Source organism: Cynara cardunculus, assembly GCF_001531365.2.
Source record: "Cynara cardunculus var. scolymus isolate 2C chromosome LG 1, CcrdV1, whole genome shotgun sequence".
NCBI lineage: Eukaryota > Viridiplantae > Streptophyta > Magnoliopsida > Asterales > Asteraceae > Cynara > Cynara cardunculus.
Genome location: NC_037528.1, coordinates 30,668,916 through 30,685,662, shown reverse-complemented (window position 1 = coordinate 30,685,662; position 16,747 = coordinate 30,668,916). Strand labels below are relative to the sequence as shown.

General features: G+C 35.1%; 1 protein-coding gene across 2 annotated transcripts; it reads left to right on the top strand.

Moving 5' to 3' along the window:
• The first annotated feature begins 4,558 nt into the window (after nt 1-4,558).
• Nucleotides 4,559-16,479, top strand: LOC112520668 (uncharacterized protein At5g08430). 2 transcript variants are annotated; one of them, XM_025129117.1, is made up of 8 exons: nt 4,559-4,745; nt 5,383-6,200; nt 7,301-7,413; nt 8,804-8,863; nt 10,440-10,490; nt 11,908-11,978; nt 12,409-12,650; nt 15,886-16,479. In XM_025129117.1, exons 2-8 carry the CDS (start codon nt 5,528-5,530, stop codon nt 16,317-16,319), a joined length of 1,644 nt encoding a protein of 547 aa, XP_024984885.1. In that variant the 5' UTR covers nt 4,559-4,745; nt 5,383-5,527; the 3' UTR covers nt 16,320-16,479. The 2 variants fall into 2 exon arrangements, with proteins under 2 accessions (XP_024984885.1, XP_024984894.1); XM_025129126.1 differs by having other exon boundaries at nt 4,559-4,803.
• Nucleotides 16,480-16,747: the final 268 nt, after the last annotated feature.

The following is a 16,747-nucleotide window of genomic DNA, read 5'->3' as shown; positions in this document are numbered from 1 at the left end:
ATCGACCCTCTGATCAATCAACACTTAGAAGATTTTCCAACAATTCATACAAGCATGCGATGGAGATTCGAAGATAAGGATAAGATCATCATATCATGAGTGACAGCTGGAGATGACAAGTCAATAGCTGGAATTCGAGTTTATCTTAATATTAATGTTTATCCATATGAAAGATAAACCTTATCTGTTAAATAGAAGATTTGCTAGAAAGTAGCATTAGATTATCTTCTTATTAGCCATTTAGTATAAATAGATGATCAGATCTATTGTAAAAATAAGGTTTTTACGCATTGTTTTACGTTTCTGAGTTTATAAAGTAAAACCTTTGAAGCTCAAGATTGTTCATAAATATTTTTATTTTTATTTTTGAGTCTTCATAACTTTCTTCATAAAATCACTATAATTTGGTTATTCATAACTAGATTATTAGTGTTATTGAGAGATCTGAGATCAACAAATAAGTTAGGAGCCTCTTAAGAGATAACTTCCCCATAAATACTTGTGAAAGAAATCCAACTCATTGGTCATCTTCACCACACACACCTATATAATTAGCCTCCTTTATCTAGAGTACACCATCCACAAGGTGACAAGGAGATAGATTCTTACATCTTTGCATGCAATGAACATTTCTCCATCTCAGCTATAATGATGAGGTTATAACCATTGAAATATTTACGGGTGCTCCAATAGTTCTTGTTGTAATGTCATGGAATCAATCATTAATATGGAAAGAAGTAAGTTTAAGAAGATAAATTTGGAGCTTACAACGAAAATTTATGTACTTCAGAAATCTTTGGAAAAAGAGAAGAAATGTTTTGAGGATGAAAATAAAGTTTTCATGAAAAAGGGTGCAAGTGTTTTCAAAGAGTTATCTGAAAAGAGGAAGAGCGTGGAAATAGATTTTGAAAGTGAATGAAAAGTTTTGAGGAATAAATCTTGAAACTTTCAAAGAAGTAATCTGGACTAGAAATAGATCTAGTGACTGAGAAGAATATAGGATCCGATTTTCAAAAGAAATGTCATTTCTTTACTAAAGACAGAGATCAATTTGTTAGTAAATTCAAAATCTTGAAGCTTCTTCAAAAACTATTGCTAATCAAGCTCTATTTTCAACTGAAAATAATTTTTTTTTGCAAAAGAAAATATTTGAACTTGAGTTAGAGCTTGAGCATGCAAGGTCTAAATATTTTGAAGATATCAAAGTTTTATTTGACACAGTTCAAGAACTTGAACAAACAATTTTCACGGGGGAGAGATTGCTTGTGATGAAAAAGATTTATTTTTAAGGGGAAGGAATTTGTTCTAATAGAGATATCCTTATGAGGGGGAGAAATCAAGTTTGTCCGATGATGTTTGAAAATATCTAAAGCTGATTTGTTAAAGTCTTTGATTATTCATGATGTTTAGGATTCTCCTAATCATCATGAGGGGGAGAAATAATATCAAAAACATATCAAAAACAGAAGAGAAGAGGAATACATGATGCATAGACATGAAAAGATTATTGATAACTCTAATTTTGTGAGAGTTATTTGTTGTTCTTTACCCCTATTTTGTACCCATTTTGCTCCTATCTACTATTTTTTGTCCAAAATATGTTAAGAGGTGATGAAAGGTTAAGAATTTAATTATTTTCTAAAAAACTCATTATTGTTGGTAAATTTTGCATCTAGTTGGATTTGAACAAAATTTTGATATTCATATTCTTGGATATTATTGGGAGTTAATGCTAAGTTCAAATCTAAATATTTGGTTGCATGGAAGATTGGACCTGATTATGAGATGAAAAGACTTGGAAGAGTTTCTTCTTTTACTATGATGGAATGGCTTTCCTATCATATTTAATGGTAGTACTTTTCACCTTTTGCAACCTATCAATGAGGAGGTGACTTGGTCAAGGATTGAAGTAGACTTGTGGTGATGGGTGGTCATTATCAATTAGACAAAAAGTACCCGGGTCCCACCTTTCTTCTATATATTTGAAGACTTCTCTCAAGCAAATCATCCACTTTTTCCACCAGCAACTTAGCCAAGCACCTTGGAGCATCCTCTTAAGCTTTGTAGCAGTAGAACTAGTTTAATTTCAGTTTGTAATTTAATTTTCGTAGTTCATCTTTTATTCTCGCCACTGTATTGTGTGCCCTTTGTGGGCACCAGTAAGTATTTATTTTCAGTTCAAGTATTTCCAGCATTCTTCTTCTTCTTCTTCTATTTTTGTTATGTTTTCTAATTTCATTATGAGCTAAGCACCCCTTTGGGTGTGGGTGTGAGTCTAGCTTAAGGATTTAAGGGCACACTTGGGTGTTGCCATTTTTATTGATTCTTAAGCTTGGTCATTTAAGTCGGGACGTAAATTCAACGCGGATAAGCTGATCACTTTGAAGTGTTAATATTAGATCCTTGATCCAGAGATGGGCGGATATGATATACGGCTTAGATGATGCACAAAGGTTCGAGAGAGTCTTTGATAATCACGCAGAGATGCGGGTTTTGCATGTTTTTAGCTTTTGTTCAGATACTAGTCGAGTTTATGCTACAATACGTTGTGAGTATAAATCTTCAGACTAGTGGAGCCAGATATCTTTTTATCTAGTAGCTAAATCGGCAAGTTTAAGATTGATAAATTTGGACGCTTTGTGGGCACTCTGTGGGCACAGTATATAAGAATTCACTTTCGAGAGAAAGGAGTTCTTATAGAAATCCCATGGGTTTCTGACCAAGTCGTTCCTGTAATATTCTTAAGCAAAGCTTACACCCATACCCATCTTTTAATATTAAAGGTTTATTTCATATTTTAACGCTTTACACCAATCAAAACTCAAATATTTTCTCAACCCGAAACATTGTTCAAGAAGTTCATGAAAGTCTCTGATTCTCAGTAAGTCCGGTCCCTATGGAAACGATCTTGGTACTATACCACTTTATTACTTGAAGCGATCTTAGTGTCGGCATGCACTTGCACCGCTACTTTGGGGATTTTATGCCCACTGTGTGCACACTTACGATTTTAGCACATCAATTATGCAGATTTACATGGGATAAATATTGTTCAAAGATGTATGTAACAAATGATGATGTATAAAAGTGTTGGTTTTTGTAAGAGAAGCTTGACTGGTAAACTGGCACTTTGTTAAATCAATTCATGAAAAGAGATGGTTTGAATCTAAATCTTTTGAATCTAAGGTTGAAAAGTCATAAGATTTAAGATTGTAGATGTTGATTTTTTTAGACTTATTATTGACATATTTGTTAAAGTTGTTTGAAGAAGTTTGTTCATAAAACTGGATTCTTTCATGATGAATGGGTGTTGAGCTTAGTATACATAGTATCAAAGCTTAAAACCTGAATGTCTAAAGCTTATCTGTTGTCTATAATGGATTTGTTGAAGATTGAAAATTGTTCTAAAGCGTTTGAAGATTTTGAAGATTGTTTCAAAGTGAATATTTTGATCTGAAGAATATATTTGTTAAAAATAAGAGATTGTTATTTTTCAAATTCATCTTTTAAATAGTGATAAAGTCTGATCGTCTTTATTGGGAAGATTGTTTAAATCAAAAGTCTATTGAAATGAAGACAAAGATATTTGTTTTTGAAGAATGTGATCTCGAATACAAAGGGGGAGATTGTTAGGTCAAATATTATTGTATCCAAGATCACCGAACTTAATAATTGAAGAGGTTAAAACTCAAATTCAAGAAAAATCAACATTGTGCTCAATTGTAGTTTGACTTGTATGATTAGTCGATCATATAAATAGTTCTTGTTAGTTTAGTTGTTAGTAAGAACTCATATGTAATATTCTAGAGAGAAGTTAGAGAGAGAAACATGTTCTAGAGAGAGAAACAATCAATGACATGATGATTTGATCTTTACTTGTTGTTCTTATTGTTTAATTCATTGTTATCTGATTGAAACCGTGTCTGACAACAATATTGTCATTTTACCATTAAATATGACATAACAATAATGTAGATTATAAATATTTTCTTAATTATTAGTTTTATCACCACACACCATTATCTACCACCAAAAGTAGAACTGCCATCCACCACAAGAAACAGCAAAAAGCAAAGCGAACACAACCAAATCATTGCTCACTTCCCAATAATTCAAAACACAATAGCAATTAGCAAATATCAAACTCCTCATAACTGTTGTATAACCACCGTGAATTCCTCTCTTCATCAGGGTGCTAAGAAGGTGGCCGACAAAGAAAGGGGCTTTTGAGTCGCCGAAGTTGGAGCTGGGCTTGGTTCATGTGGTTGATGTCATATATACATACCTTATTCATTGCAATAAAAATGGAGAAAAATAAAATGGAGAAATGCCTTTCACTTAACGGTTTTTTAACAGTACTAGAGGAACGGATTTTCGTCGAGCAAAATTTCAAACCACAACTACAAAACTGAAACAAAGAAAATGGAGAAACCACAAATATAAAAAAATGAAATAAGAACACAATTTTTTTGATAAAAATAAAAGTAGAAGGGTGTTTTGGGTATTTTTTGAAAAGTTGCTTCTCTTTCTTATATTAAGCTGTTTTGGGTCGGAACTCGGAAGTAAAAAAAGAAAGAAACAACAAAAAGATCCTGCAAATCGTCGTCTAACGTTCTCCCCCATTCTCGTCGCCGTCAATCCTCTCCCATTTTTGCATAATTACAACTCGCGACACGAAACTGGAAATCAAAATCCAGATGAAGAACAGCAAGATGAAATGGAAAGCTGGAATTCTGAGATTGTAGGTATGTAAGCTACCACCCTTTAATTTCCCGATTCGGAACAGATGGAGCATATCGCAAGGTAACTGGAAACAGCACAATCTTGTGATTTTTCTCTGCTATGGCCAATTTTGAGGATGTATATTTCATCGTGATCGAGTATGGTGCTATTTTCTATCAATGCCTTTCTATTTTGTACCTATATGCTATGCATTTGATTCATCCACCATTTCTTGATATGAACGTTTATTTCCCTATTCAAATTGAAGGCCTGTTTAGTGATCAGTGGTTTTGGGGCTGATAATCTCCATACGCGTATAACTCCCTAACCCTTCACACCGGTAATTTGTGGGTTTATGCCTCTGCTGACAAGTGATATATTGACGAGTTGTTTGGTGCTATCGTGGACTTCCATTAGTTTTCAAGCAAAAGCAATTTGAATAATTATTATTTGTATGTTTTGCATCTATTTATTGTTTTGAAGTTGAATGACTTCATTTCTATAGCCTTTCCAAGAAAGTACTATATGTTCATGCTCACTTTAATTATGAGTTTGTTGAGATACTTGATATTTATCTTTTATGGTACTGCCTTTTTAGTCAATCTACATTTCAACTGTAATCTTACAGTGAAGTTTCTATGGATTTTTAAACTGTAACAGTCAATCAAGGGTTGGATCAGATGTTATGATGAAGTTTGATGCAGCCATGATGCATCTGTTAAGAATTTCCCTTTAGAGGCACTGCTTTATGTTTTAATTAGGAGTATTGAGGACTGTCAACAGTATATTTCATTCTTTTTCTGATATGGAGAAGAGAGAGGGGAATGGTTCATTCTTTTGGATGGAGGAGCCTAACGAGCAGACAACGGTTCCCGTGAAGCTTAAGAGAAAAGCAAAGGCAAAGATGGAGTTTGTTGGGTGGGGTTCTAGACCTTTAATTGAGTTTCTTGAGTCCATTGGCAAGGACACCGGTAAACAGCTCTCTCAGTATGACGTGACTGCAATTATCAATGAATATGTGCATAATTTTAATCTTTTTCACCCATTGAAGAAGAAAAAGGTCATGTGTGATGAGAGGCTTCGTTCTCTTTTCGGAAAGAAATCAGTGCCTCGAATTAAAATATATGACCTGCTGGAATCGCACTTTGCTGAGAACCATGATTCATCTGAGGATGATGATTTGTACAATTCAGAAGAATACGAGAATGTCAATATAACATGCAAGAAGCAGAAGGTCGCTAGTTCAGAGAAAAAAGCTCCCCATCAAAAGAAAAAAGTACCAGAGACTCCATTAAGTTGCTTTGCAGCTATCATCCCTGAAAACATAAAGCTTTTATATTTGAAGAGGAGTTTAGTTCAGGAGCTTCTTAAGCACCCTGAGAGCTTTGAAGGCAAACTTTTAGGTAGTTACATCAGGATAAAATCTGATCCAAATGATTACTCTCAGAAGAACTTCCATCAACTTCTTCCAGTTACAGGTGTATTGAAGTTTCCATATTTACCGGCTCATTTTCTTTAATGAATCTCTCTTACATGCAAAGCAACAAATATCCAATCTGTTTCTGTGAAGTTATTAGACTTACACATCTAAGTGCCATTATGTTCATATCATTACGAAGCATCCATTGGATGTGTTGGGAAATTGTATTCCACCAACTTTAATTTGAGAAATGAAATGCTCCTTTTGAAGTATATAAAATCTATATACTGAAATACTCACACATTCCTCACATTTGGTGAGGCTTGAACCTTGACCTCCCGGGAGGCTGGGCTCTACGGGTAAAACCCAGGCACCGTTGGACCAATGATCCTTTGGTTAGAAATAAAATTGTTGAAGGGACAGGGCTTATCCTTGTTTTTATGATGTGATCAACATCAATTAAATATCGGTTTCAATTGTATCGCTGTCTAGGTAATTAACTAGTAGTAAACCTTCTCACAATATCCATGAACCATACCTAAAGTTAAGATTTTGGGCACATTTTCTGTCTCAGGTCCCTACATAGCTTTAAGTTATATTTCTGTAGAAGTGGGTGAAGCTTAATTATAATCGAAAGATATTGGCGTCAGTTATATTTTCTCATAATATGCAAGAAAACATCTGTGAAGCCTTGCCCTAGGTTGTCATAGTATTTGATTTTGAGCATCGGTTTGTTTTGGTAATCTATGCACTAAATAGAACATTCTAAAGAAATTATTATAATTGTGCATTCATTAAGTTCTAGATGGGCATCTTAAACATGAAACATCGAGTCTTGAGGTATCTGCCTCTTTGGAGAGTTCAAACTTTTTTTTAATAAGGTTGATTTTGTCATTGGTTATGCCATTCATATAGGTAGTTTTTGTGATTCTTTTATCAGACTTTACTTGGTTGACATGGGTGTTATCTCTTCTTGCGCCATTCTAACTTTAACTATTAACAAGAAAAAAAACATGGCTATGGGTTTTCCTAATGTGGCGATATAGCAAGGCTTTGTTATTTGCTATCACGGAGTTGGTTCATCATTACGCTATCTGTAAGCCCTCCATTTCATCTGTTGGATCCTTATTCTTTTCGTGGCTTTTTGTTATTATGCAGGGGTAAAAAATGTACCTGGAAGTGGTGACGTATGTGAAGATGTTCTTCTTCAAGTTCCAAACGTGATAAAAGACATACCTATATGCAAGTTGTCGGATGATGACTTCTCCAAGGTAAATTATCACTTAGAACATGGTTCAATTGCGCTTTCACACTATTTCGAACTATATGCTGCTTCTAAAATTATCTTTAAGCTTAATTTGGTTCAATTTTAGGTATATGATATTGATAGGTAAGTGGAATTGATTTCTAATCTAATGGGATGGGCAGTAATTACATCCTTGTATAGGAAACTCAATGATTTACTTCTAAGAGATTATTCAGTTTCTTATGATGCCTGTAGAACAGTTGCAACACCATGATTAATAGCAAATCAGAAAATTGGGCATATGATAAATTAGGCGGTTTTAGACAGAGGAATTTGATTCAAGCTGGATTTAAAAGTTTAAAGCTGCCTATATGATCAATGTTTTAAAATACACTAGGTGGTCAACCAAACACCTAGTGTTTAGTTAGTTTAGCAGGGATTAAGTGAGTTTTCAAGTGGGCGCTGGAAGTGGTTAGGTTACAATTTTATCGCATATAGCTCTCATAAATTAGCTTTATAATGCAAGCGTTATTTACTTTTTCATTGCTATCATTATAATAATCTATAACTAATTAAACAGAGATAGTCTTGATCCTTAAAGTTTTTTCTTATTTTTTTTATGTTAAAAGGATATTGTAAACATTCTACAAACATTGACATCGACTTCTGAAGTTGAGGGTTCTATTCTAAAATGCCTATGTTAGGAACACTTGTTCCTTATGCTTTTTGTATAGATTTTTTAAGAATCCTAGTAGATGAGAAAGAATGAAAATTTCAAAATCAGACATCAAACAGAAACAGTGGTTCGGATATAGGAGTAAGAGATCTGAGTATAGAACATAAAGATACTTACCATTTTATATACAAGTTATGATGAAACGAGTTATAGAGCATAGCTCAGCCTTTTCTAGTAATAGCAACAGGCTGACCACATGTTGCTCATGTGCATGCATCTTCATGTTTTAACAACCAACAAGGTAACTTTTGAAGATAGGCAATTGACTAACTATGGGAGACACTAATGATTAGACTAAATCCTAAGAGACCTACTTTAAACAAACAATTCAAATAATGTTTTAACGACCAACAGCTATGGATAACGACCAACAGCTATGGATAACGACCAACGAATGAACTAACTACACTAGATAACTATGGTTATGGTTTATCATAACAGTGGCCAAGTAGCTTTAGCAACAATCTGATCTTTGAGTAATTGTCAAATGGCCAAATGGCTAGATGTATATATTTATATCATTCTCCCATTTTTTTGGAATAAAGAATAACTTTTAATGCTTGGAGATCTCAACTCTTGAACAGATGCTTGCCATCTTCTAAGTTTTGTTAAAGCCGAAGGTGGTGTAGTTACCAAAAAATGAAATTTCTTTGCTTTGGTTATGTCAATTCTCTTGCAGGAAGAATGTGAGGATTTGTGTCAAAGAATTAAGGATGGTTTGCTTAAGAGGCCTCTTGTTGTAAGTTTTCCTGTCTAATGACTTAGTCAATCTATCACCTACTTTCTCCGATTTGTATTGTTTTGTGAGATCTAATTTCATTATCATTCTATTACAGTGTTTTGACTCTTGACTTTCAAATCTGAACAGTCTTAAAGTTGCAAACTGAGTCCTTTGATTTTGACAAGTTGAAATGTATCTCCATTGTTGGAACAGAGAGAATTCAATATGAAAACGAGAAATCTTAGAGATACACATGTCTGTTGTTACAAACAAAATCTCTCTATTCGGCCTTCTTTTTGAACTGGTCTATTTTCTAGGATAAGCTACCAAGACTTGACTATTTATTAATATCAGTAAATGTAATATTACTCTAGAAAATCATGCTACCTTTCTAAATAAAAAAAGTAAAAAAACAACAAGTTAACAAAAATATGATATTCCAATGAAGTATAACAGTAAATTGATTTCAAGTGTACCGCAGTCAACAGCTGTATGGCTGTATGAATGCCAGCTTGGTAGTAGTGCCCTACGAGCATACATCAGCTTTCAAGTTCCGATAACTGACAAAGGAAGTTATGAGTAAATAATTTCAAATGAAACAAGGAAAAAATAACAGTCAAACTACAAATGTTATGGAGTTATGCAACATCCAACTTATGAACACAAGAAAATGAAAATAAGTGTATCACATGACAGAAAACGCTGACAGTTTCTTCTTACAGTTGATACAAGTTGTTTGGAGGTAGAGTTCCACTTCTTTACTTAAGTTGGGGCTTCAATTTTTTTATATAAAAGTGACAATCTTCTCTATAATGAACACCCTTAAGGCGAGGGGTTGCCGTGCCATATGGCTATAGCCGGATGCCAAGGCGATGCCCTAACAACCATGGACCACTTCCTCTGGCAGTATCTTATGGTAGATTGTTCCAAGATATTGGAGATAGAAACAATATGTTCTTTGATAAATTCAATTGAATTTTAGGTTAGAGATCAATGCAGTAGAATATTTGGATGTATATAACTTCATTAAAGCATAAGGATAGAGACTCATTCTTAACCTTTAATTGTTGGGTTGATTAGGGAAGTCATTGGTGATAATATATTAACATGAAGCACTATTTAGCCACCACTTTCTTGTATGAAGCAGAACCGAATATTTTCTTGAACTTTGGTTCTGGTTTTTATAAACAAGATGTATAAAATGTTTACTTCATAGTCGAGTGGGTTTTGAAACATAATCTATATGTAGTCCTCATTGTTTTTATTTTGTATGAATGTTGGAGATAAATGTAATCAGTCTTGCAGCTCTTGGCATTAAAAAGCAGTTCTTTTGATGGGTGCGAGAAACCTCATATTAGTGAAAAAGTTCCATCTGGTTAATTGGATTTTCCTGTATGGTATTTGGCATATTTTTCTTGTATAGGTAACTACTTTGGAATTGGTTTTGAAATCTCATTGATTGTTGGCTTACTGAAGGATGGTGTTGTTTCGTTCTCCGCTTTATGCTTTCTGACTTGTTAGGCTCCTTGTCTTTTGTTTGTTACTGTGTTTTTTTAAAAACTTTGTAGTCTGAGTGTATTGGCTTCCTTGGTAGGTGGAGGCTGAGCAGAAGGCCCGACTGTTGCATGAGGATATAACAAAACATGTAAGTTATGTTTGTTAGACGGACCACAACTTTATACGGCTTACATCGTCTTTGTGTTCATCCAAAAAACCATTTGATCAGTTTAAAGTACCAAGTTACCATCAATGTCTAATAGATGGACAAGACTTTTGAGTCCTTAACATTGTGGACATTTATGAAAACGTGGTTTATTATCTTCATATGTGATCTCAATAGTAATGCTTGAAGACCTTGTTATTTACAACAAGTCATTTCTCAATCTTTAAAACATTAGTTACATATTTTAATATATTTTGAGACTTTATTAGTATCATTCCGGTTTTAAATATTATTACTAGACATGTCTTACATATAGACATCAGAAAAAAGGGAATCGACAAGCTTGATGTATAATTGAGAATAAGATAGACATATAGGGTGTGTTTGGTACGTGGAACAGGGTGGTACAGGACAGAACAGAACACAATTGTTCTATGTTTGGTATGGCTTTATGTGGGACTAACTAGAACTAACTAGAACAAAGGTGGGACACGGGAGTCCACCCTTTACCCCTGGAACTAACTAGAACAAGGAATTTTTTACCACTTTACCCTCAATCCCTTCCACCATCTCCTTCATCCCCTCCTCACTCATCGTGCGTCCTTCCCTATCGCTCCTCCATGCTCAGACTGCCTCCATCGCACACCCTCAATCGGCGACGACACCCTCCATTGCACCCTCCATCGCCATCTCGACGGCGACGGGAGTTCTAGTCCATACACACAGTCCGCCTCCATCGCATTACCTTCTCCTTCATCAGGTACATGATTGCCCTAACCTTCTCCTTCTCCATCGCTATGTTTGAATCGATTTAGGGTTTGCTAGGTTTGAATCGATTTAGATGCAAAAGCTCGTTAATTAGGGTTTATGCTAAGAGGATTACAACAACTACATTTTTACCAGCTTGTTTGATGGTGGTTTCGTACTCAATTTCGCCAACAACTTGATTAATCGAAGTACTTATTAGGGATTGATTATTTCTGAGAGTTTACATTGATTATGATTGCTGAATGTTGTTGTTGAAGAATTGGTTTACATTGATTATGATTGCTGAATTGATTATGAGAGTTTACTTGATTTCGTAGTGAAAAAACACTAAACAGCTCACGGGGGTAAATTGGTCATTTTAACCAGTTCTGTCATGTCCTGTCCTGTCTTACCAAACGCTGAACAGCCGTCCTGTTCCGTCCTGTCCCGCCCTGTCCAGTCCTGTCTGCGCACCAAACGCACCCATAGGGTACACATATTGGCCTGTGGACAATGACAAATGTTGCTATTATTATTATCATTATTATTATTATTAATTGCTCAAGTCTTTAACATTTTTTATCGTATTCCAATTATTTTTTCACTTATTTGGGTTTGTTGTGTTAAGAGAAGCTTACGGTTTTTTTTACAGTGGCTTCCTAGAGAACTTGCATATCTACAAAACCTCATTGATCGAGCCAATGAGAAGGGATGGCGCAGAGAATATCCTTTTATGATGTATATATAATATACACCATTTTGCATGATTGAACTTCTGTTTGAACTTTTGTCTGCAATGATTTGATGCGCTTTGGAAACTACTTTTTTGCATTAACATTTGATGCAGGTAGCAGCGCTCTATTTCTCCATAACTTCTAGGGTTAATTTTTCTGTAGTAAACTGTAAATTATAAGCTTGATAAAATAATACTCAATTAATTAATAACCTTGATTAAATTGTACTTTTTTCCAGTCCCAACGTAGTAAATTAGTAACTCGCTAGCTTTATAAGATGATAATTTTTCAGGAAAAGCACACAGGCTCACTATTTATGAAAATAATAAATTACATGACTTGATTAGCAGCCCTTTGCTAAATATGATTCTGAGGATTATTTAGATACTTTGGAAACCTTAACTTGCTCCAGCCCATACGCTATTTGAGTATCTAGAAAGAAGGAAGCTGCTCCAAACACCATCTGAGCTAACAAGGTTGTTAGCCGAGGTTCCAAAGGTGACTGCAGATATATTAGAGCCAGAAGCTACCCCAGAGGAACATGTAGAAGATATAGAACAGTTGAATAGCTCACCAATCACAACTCGTGCAGATGTTTCACATCTCTCTTTTGATTCAGCAAAAGATCAGGCATTGCCATCCAATGGTTCAGGTGCTACAGGTGAGTACTTTATTTAATAAGCCATTGAACCTTTCCCATTGATACACGGGAGATGACAAAAATAAAAACTTGTCTTATGCTTGGCGCGACAATTAAACTAGGACAGGATAAAACTGAGTGGGACACAAATGCAGTTTTTGTTGTCCCACCAAAATAGGTGGAACAAAAATCTGGGAGATGTCCTAGTAGTTGAGGTAAGATCTGCCTACATCTTACCACTCCTAGACCCTACTTCTAAGTGGTGCATACTTGGTTCGTTTGGTTTTGGTTTAAAAAAAGTTTAGGGGGATGGAACAAGATAGGTAGATTACAAAACTATCATGTTAAGAGTAACACCCTCAAATCTGAAAGAATGACTAATTTTAAATTTTTTGATAAAACATCAATTGAAGGATAAATTCTTTTCTATAAATCAATACTGGATTACCTCAATTAACACTTCTAGATTTAATATCAACAAAGTGGCAAACCAAACCTTACATAAAGTCTAGGCCAAGTTTGGGTGCTACTAAAAACCCAAATACAATCGTTATTCCAAAATAGGAAAGACGTCCCTGAATAGCTAAATCCTTTGCGTGCATCTAACTAGTACTCAACTCTTCATGGTGTCGCTAGTACCATTCTCCAACGAGGACCTGATGCACATGCCGACAAATAAAAGGCTTCGGCTTAACGCCTAGTGAGTTCAAGTAGTTTTCATTATTAATATAAAAGAGTAAAACTAAAAAGATGTTATTTAAATCACAATTTCCAAAATGAAGTATATTAAATATGAAAGTACATCTTTATCAAAACCCACCATTTTCGTAATGAAAACTCATAAAACAGAACACCCATTTAACATGAAACCAAAACCCAATACAGATACAAAATGCGATTAAAGCTTAATATTCAAATACCGAAACACAAATAAAACTCTATTATCCCAACCACAAGAAACATGGGTAAGTTCCATTGTACCAAAACCATAAATTTGGATACTCTCCAAACCCAAAACAACACTGAAAACATGGATAATACATTATCCAAAAATAACACCTTTCGGTGACGGGTGAGACTCGTTTCCATTGAATGTTGCAGAACACAAAAGTAGGCCACGTATCAATGTTATCTAACTACACCTCAGATTGATTGACCTTAGTGCATACTATAACAAGTGTTACCCCAAGCCCTCAAATATCTTTAGTGTCTACTCCATCGAGTTTACCTCAAGGCCACCACACCTTTAGTGCACGCTTATTCGAGTGTCACCTCAAGAATACCGAATCTTAGTGCCCATTCGTTCTCTAGTTGAGTTCCAACCTCAAGGTTCCCATTCGACATTTAGTGTCTACTCGCTAGCATTCAAGATAGGAACCTCAAACTTCCTACTTGGATACACGACCCATTTAACCCTCATTCATAAGGGTTAAAGCATCTAAACCTCAAATACTCACGGCCCCGGAGTTCATCTCATACGAATTCACCTCCGCAATACCGAGACCACCATAATATCTACTTGGCTACTTGAGCATTGGTCACAAAGTGAGGACATCAAGACTCCTCACTTATCAAACATGACTGACTCATATGCTTATGGATCCAATGCATTTCGGTCTAAATTACATGATTCCAAATGAATGACCAACACATTAAAAACATGTAATTCTCAAATAAAAATGCAATAAACGCATATCATGTCTCAAGCCTAACGTAGAGCAAATAACACTGGACAAATGTCCCCAGAACTCGTCCGAATCATAACTGAGCCAATAACTCAACACCTCAATTGATTATTCAATAAAAGTTGATATAAACCAATAAAATACGATTACCAAAGTTTATACAACTTATGCCCAAAGTGTGTGAATATCTTTATTATCGATACAAAGGTTGGGCAAAATTCCCATTATACACTATAACTTCAAGGAAACATTTGCAAATAAGCAATGACACTCAAAATGTGCCCAACAACTCAACCATATGTATTTTTCTCGAACGATTTATAAAATCAAAATACTGAAAATGTATTAACATCAAATAATCCCATATGAGAAAGAAATCATCAAAAGAAGACACTCTTATAATTTATTCATCAAAATACCCGAATATCCCAAATATATGCATTTTTCAAGATTTACCAAATATGCAAACTTCATCAAATAGTCAACACATTTGATAAATATCAAGGAGAACACTTTAAGACTCAAAAATATACATTTTTGACTTGTACAAAGTTTGCACAAAGCAACTTGAACTCATCTTGCTAGGTTATGTTAAACTGAGTTTTCATTCAACTTGCTTAATCTGCTTGCTACCTAGATAAATTACTTGTAATCACCAAATCATTGAAAGAACTCTAAACAAAATATTTAGACAAAACTTTGACCTTTCCAACTCATCAAGAATCATCCCCAACGAATTTAAAATCAAGTTTATACGAATATTTGAAGACTGTTTACTCAATCCCGTCATAAAACAGAGTTGTGCTATTAAACTCGATTTTTGACCTGCATATTGTCCGAATCAGCTCTTTCTCAAAACATACAGTTTGTAGAGGACATCTCAGCGGTTCCAGTGACATATTACACGCCTCAAACCGCGATTATTTACGATTTTTTACAAGATCTGGACATCAACCAAAAAGAACACTGCAACCCCAAAAAAAGGTGGCTAAACCTTTTTAAGGAAGAAAACGTGTTCTATAAACGTATATCTACTCAAATAGATACAATACAACCTATGTAGCTCCAACATTGCGCTCCTAACACTATGAATGAAAGATTTTGACCAAGAAGAAGAAAACCTAAGTTTTAGAGTTTTACCTTGTTTGAGCTCAAATGGAAGCTTCAAATTCAATGGTGACTTGAGTTCCAATCTTCAAGGTAGTATTTCATCTATCAACACCAACACAACATTTCTCTCTTGAATCACAAGTATCTTCTTCACTTGCAAGGAGATGGATTTTTCTCTCATTTGGAACTCCAGAACCACCAACAATGAAAGAGTGTTGGAATTTGTGGGTTTTTATACCCAAAATATCATAACATCTTTTATTTTTCTCGAAAACACGGGTGCTACATTAAATTAAAATCTTAAGCCTTCCACAATTATATCACCTGCCTACCTCACTCTTGCTTGTTCTGTCCAGTCTGGTGCACGTAAACATATCCGAAGTATGGATTGTGTTGCAAGATGTTAATGCTTTCACAATGATATTTTTTCTTGATTCACATGTGAAGTTGTGTGTATGCAGTAAATGGACCGGTGGATCTTGTTGGAATTAGTGAAGGTAATAGAGAGCCAATGGCGAACGAGGGTATAGGAGGAATTTCCTTTGTAAATTCGGGACAAAACTTAACAAGCGTCCGGTGGGTTGAAGCCGAGCAGATTCCGAAGATCAGAAGTCCGGATCAGGCATTGGACTTAAACAGTGCTTCAGAGGTGATTGAGCTAAGCGATGATGAAGAAAAGCCACAGGAGCAAGATGAGGAGTATGAATTATCGCGTCAAAAATGGTTCTACTGGGATCCCCAAGGAAGAAGACAAGGACCCGTTTCAAGATACGAGTTGAAACGGTGGAGCGATGCAGGCTACTTCTCGCCGGACTTTAAGATATGGGAAGATGGTGAGGCTCCTAGCAGTGCCATCTTATTGACAGATTTGCTTTCAGGCAATTGTAGCAAATGATAGGAATTGTTGGTTTCATTTATAGATTATGTCTAACATTTGTTTCTAATAGTATTTAGTTATTTATGGCCCAGGGAACTTGTCATTTTGCATGGTTGCTGAGATTATCTTACCCGAATCATTATAATGTACCCCTTCAATCATACTTTGCCTTTTGATATACTTCATGACAAATAGTCTTTATCATTATAACCTTTGTCCTACCTTTTTTTAGGGTAAAAGTCTTCGGTCCCAAATTCTAACCTCTTTTTCATGTCCACCAATCACATGAATACGTATAATTAAAAAATAGAATTCTTGATTTCATTGGTGGGACAGGGAATCGGATGTGGGATTTTATTTTATAGTCATTTCTAGTTCTTGCTCCTCTCATAGGCATAGCCGGTCTCACGAACATATGTGGGATGTCACACTAACGTTTGGTAGAC